Raw genomic sequence first — 5000 nt, 5'->3', positions numbered from 1 at the left:
GCCCCTGGGCAAACACTCCTTAATATGATTTTCTGAGAGGACCTTAAATAACTTAGAAAATAACAGTTGATGTTTGTTTGTTTTTTGTTGTTGTTGTTGTTGTTGTTTTTGTTGTTGTTGTTGTTGTTGTTGTTGTTGTTTGCTTGCAAAAACACTGGATGAAACCTTAAACAGCCTACTTATTTGGAGCAATCCTATTGCTGTTTGACTTGGAATCGCCTACTATGGAGAATCAAAGAATAAATACATAAACAAATAAATACATCAATACACCCCATGGTACTTATACACAAATAGATGAACAGTTAACAGATAACTACACAAAGAGATAAATACAATAAATAATGGAATACATTTAAAAAAGATACGGAATAAGAAGATGAATATATGTATTACAAAATTAAAGTAATAGAAAATGAAATAATAGATACATGCACGTCGACACGCAGGGTAATTTCGGAAATCGGAGCTATGTAAGAAACGCAAAATAAAAAAAGTGTAGTTCTTTCAAAAATACTTCGCCGAAAACAGAAAAACAAAAGTACAACTGCAACAACAACAAAACACGCACGCTGCAAGACAAAAACAGCCACAGAACCGGCGTTAGATTTTGGATAGATTACGTCAGGAGAAAATAAAATCCATTTGTCTTCCGGGTGCAGGGAGGTAGATATTTCGGTTTATATAACAGGGAGATCTTTTGAAAAATGGAAACTGTCTGGATTTGTGTAACTCGAGCGCAAAAAATCGTATTCAGCCCTTGAGCTGAGGGGGCCAGTTGACCTGCCATCGGAATTTCCATGCATTGAATGTAACCGAAGCTTTCTTCAGTAAAGTGAAGTCACCATCTTAAGCCCTACACAAAAAAAAGAAGAAAAAGTTCGTGGTGCCGGTTACATGTACACACAAAAAAAGGTTAGGTGGTGGTCGGCCCAAAAAGTTACAGTATCGGCAGCAAAAAATTGGTTGTCGGTTACCGTGATCAAATTTTTGTTTTCCTATACCTTATCGTAATACGGTTTTCCTTCTATCACCTCCTTGCACTTGACCTAAAATAGCGATTTCTTCACAACTTAAGGCACGTCTTGAGTGGAGAGAGAGTTTACGCGAATATAAATGTGTGGTCCAAACAAAAGGATCGAACATTAAAGTACCATAGGATCCCAAAATATGTTGCGACATTTGTTTTGTCTCACAGCTAAAATATTCATACCAGTGTCGTTTTATCCTCAATGTAAATGCTCTAAAAAAAAACGCTGGTTATTGCAATCGGGCATTTTAATTCGGATTGAGGATATCGTTTACAGGGTTCACGTTAACAGCCGCTCTGACGATCCCCCGACCCCCCCCCCCCCCCCGACCCCCCTCACCCCCCGAAAAAAGACAACAACTCGGACACATTGACCCAACAAATTCAAAATAGGCAAAATTCGAATTTAGTTTGATGACGTACAGAAAGACCTACCAATTACCTATCCAGTGCAAGCAATTTTGTGTGGCTAACAAGTTGACTTTTGATGTACGGGAAACTTTAGAATTTGTGTAGATATTTAAAATCGAGACTTCTAAGTGAAAAAGTTTGCCAGACAGTCGGAGCAAGCTCTTTTTATGACATGAAAAGTGTGAATAGAATGACAAAGGGATGAATATTTCAGTGGAGGGACAAACAGTGCTGTATACAGTGGAACCCCCCTTTTAAGACCCCCGAATTTAAGACTTCCTCTCTTTTAAGATCTTGCTTTTTCAGATATTCTGTTCATAGCCTCTGTAAATGTACCCCCATTGTAAGACTCCTCCCTTTCTCAGGCTGCGGACAGGCCACAACCGAATGAACCACCACCTTTTCACCAAGTTTAGAATTGGCCAGTCAGACCAGTGCCCTTGTCAAACAGGCAGCATGACAACGGAACACCTGCTGCAGACTTGCTCACTACACGATGGCCTCAGGAGCCCGATCTGGGCGGAGGCGACCACGGTGCAAGGGAAGCTCTATCAAAGATCTTGTATCTTTGGCTCTATGGCAGTCTGGACGACCTACAGCGCAAGGCAACATTTGCGCGGAGAACCGGCATTTCCATCTGAGTGATCGACAAGAAGAAGAAGAAGAAGAAGAAGAAGAAGAAGAAGAAGAAGAAGAAGAAGAAGAAGAAGAAGAAGAAGAAGAAGAAGAAGAAGAAGAAGAAGAAGAAGACTCCTTTCTTTCTAAGACCTGATTTTTTCAAAATGTTGAAAGTCTTAAAAAGGGGGGGGGGGGGGGGGTCCACCGTACGTCTTTTTTGTTTTTGTCAAGTTTACACTAACCTAAAGCGACTCTCGCTGACGTGGCCTCGTGGTTGATCCAGAAGGAGACCCATGACAGCATCACGATCAGGATAGAGGGCAGGTAGGTCTGGAAAATGAAGTAGCCGATGTTCCGCCTTAGATCGAAGGTTAGCGACAAGCGCTGGTAGTCACCTGTAAAAGAGATGCAGGTTTTGTGCAGAATCTTTCTATTTGTACTCAAAAACTGTGAGAGCGTATTGTATTGTATTGTATTGTATTGTATTGTATTGTATTGTATTGTATTGTATTATATTGCAATATCTTGCAATATATTGAGATATTGTATTGTATTGTATTGCATTGTTTTGTTTTGTATTGTATTTTAATTATATTGTATTGAATTATATTGTATTGCAATTTATTGAGAGAGAGAGAGAGAGAGAGAGAGAGAGAGAGAGAGAGAGAGAGAGAGAGAGAGGGAGAGAGAGAGAGAGAGAGAGAGAGGGAGAGAGAGAGAGGACAAGACAGAGAGGACAAGACAGAGAGGACAAGATAGAGAGGACAAGACAGAGAGGACAAGACAGAGAAGACAAGACAGAGAGGACAAGATAGAGAGGACAAGACAGAGAGGACAAGACAGAACAAGACAGAGAGGACAAGACAGAGAGGACAAGACAGAGAGGACAAGACAGAGAGGACAAAGAATGAGAGGGAGACAGAGACAAAGACAGAGGGAGGGAGAGACATCCAATGAGACAGAAAGAGTAAAAGAGAAACAGAAACAGAAAATGAGAGAAAAGAGGGGGGAGGGACGGGGGGGGGGGGGGGGAGCAGAAAGAGACAGAGATAAGGGCAAAGGAAAGGATAGGAAGAAAAACGAAGGCTTAAAAATGTGCGAAAGCTCATGGCCTGAGAGGATAAGAGGGAGACAAGGACTGATAGGGGGAGACAGCAAAAGTGACAGGCAACCAGACAGACAGACCGAGTATGATAGGCAGACAGACAGAGAGACAGAGAGACAGACATATAGACAGACAGATAGACAGACAGAGACAGCGAGACTGACAGGCCAACAGACAAACAGCCAGACAGTGCACACCAGACAACACTTTCACGCGTACCACAAGACCTCACTGGCCTGAACTGTGCTTCGTAAAAAAGGACACAAATATCTTCCAAATCACTTTAAGTGGTGTAAAAATAAATGTAGCCCCTTTCTTTAAATCCAGCTGCGTTTGATCAATACCCACTCATCCATTGCTGTCACCACACCCCCCCCCCCCCCCCTAATCCCAATCTCAGCTCTCCTTCCACTCGTATGTCGCACTGTCCCTGACCTACCTATCTACATACCTTTATCAAGAACAAACGGAACCCTGTGATCACTAACCCTTCCGCGAGAAAGTTTCGCATGCTGATAGTGCAGTCTAAAGCGAGCGAGCCTTGCGCTGTTACATTTTGGTTACATAAATATCAGGTTAAACTAGATCACAATTATTATTTGTGCAAGCGAATGTACAAAAGAAGAAAGATTGAGATTGTTACAATGGAAAATTTTACATAATATTTATCCCACGAATATATTATTAAATAAAATGAAAATTAGAGAAACAAAATTATGTACATTTTGTAAACACATTGATTATGTTGAACACTTTTTTTGGCAGTGTGAGAAGTTGACGAGCTTTTGGGAAAATGTTGTCCATTATATTTTTAGAAATACAGGATTAAATGTGCACCTCTCAGAACACGATGTCTTGTTTGGTTATCAACCTAATAATATATGCCAAAATAATAAGGTAATTAATCACATTATTTTGATTGCAAAAATGTGTATTAGTAAATATAAGTATGGTGACAGATACGATTTGAATAGTATATTGGAAAATGAAATGTACATTAGAAGATTGTGAGTACTGTATAAGTCGAGACGAGGTGAAGTTTGGTCATGGAACGTTTGATAATTTGAATTGAAAAAAAAACAAGTCGCGTAAGGCGAAAATACAATATTTAGTCAAGTAGCTGTCGAACTCACAGAATGAAACTGAACGCAATGCCATTTTTCAGCAAGATCGTATACTCGTAGCATCGTCAGTCCACCGCTCATGGCAAAGGCAGTGAAATTGACAAGAAGAGCGGGGTAGTAGTTGCGCTAAGAAGGATAGCACGCTTTTCTGTACCTCTCTTTGTTTTAACTTTCTGAGCGTGTTTTTAATCCAAACATATCATATCTATATGTTTTTGGAATCAGGAACCGACAAGGAATAAGATGAAAGTGTTTTTAAATTGATTTCGACAATTTAATTTTGATAATAATGTTTATATATTTAATTTTCAGAGCTTGTTTTTAATCCGAATATAACATATTTATATGTTTTTGGAATCAGCAAATGATGGAGAATAAGATAAACGTAAATTTGGATCGTTTTATAAATTTTTATTTTTTTTTACAATTTTCAGATTTTTAATGACCAAAGTCATTAATTAATTTTTAATCCACCAAGCTGAAATGCAATACCGAAGTCCGGGCTTCGTCGAAGATTACTTGACCAAAATTTCAACCAATTTGGTTGAAAAATGAGGGCGTGACAGTGCCGCCTCAACTTTCACGAAAAGCCGGATATGACGTCATCAAAGACATTTATCAAAAAAATGAAAAAAACGTTCGGGGATTTCATACCCAGGAACTCTCATGTCAAATTTCATAAAGATCGGTCCAGTAGTTTAGTCTGAATCGC

The 5000-nt window shown here is 39.5% G+C and overlaps 1 protein-coding gene across 1 annotated transcript in view; it reads right to left on the bottom strand.

The window, feature by feature from the left end:
• Positions 1-5000, bottom strand: part of LOC138968023 (gamma-aminobutyric acid receptor subunit beta-like) — a 160982-nt gene that overhangs the window by 47493 nt on the left and 108489 nt on the right. The window contains exon 7 of the mRNA XM_070340584.1: positions 2302-2454. Within this exon, the coding sequence (XP_070196685.1) occupies positions 2302-2454 (153 nt within the window). The remainder of the gene's footprint in view (positions 1-2301; positions 2455-5000) is intronic.

This window comes from Littorina saxatilis, linkage group LG6 (genome assembly GCF_037325665.1).
Source record: "Littorina saxatilis isolate snail1 linkage group LG6, US_GU_Lsax_2.0, whole genome shotgun sequence".
Classification (NCBI taxonomy): Eukaryota; Metazoa; Mollusca; class Gastropoda; order Littorinimorpha; family Littorinidae; genus Littorina; species Littorina saxatilis.
Note: the sequence above shows the minus strand (reverse complement) of the source record. Positions and strands in the feature narration are given on the sequence as shown.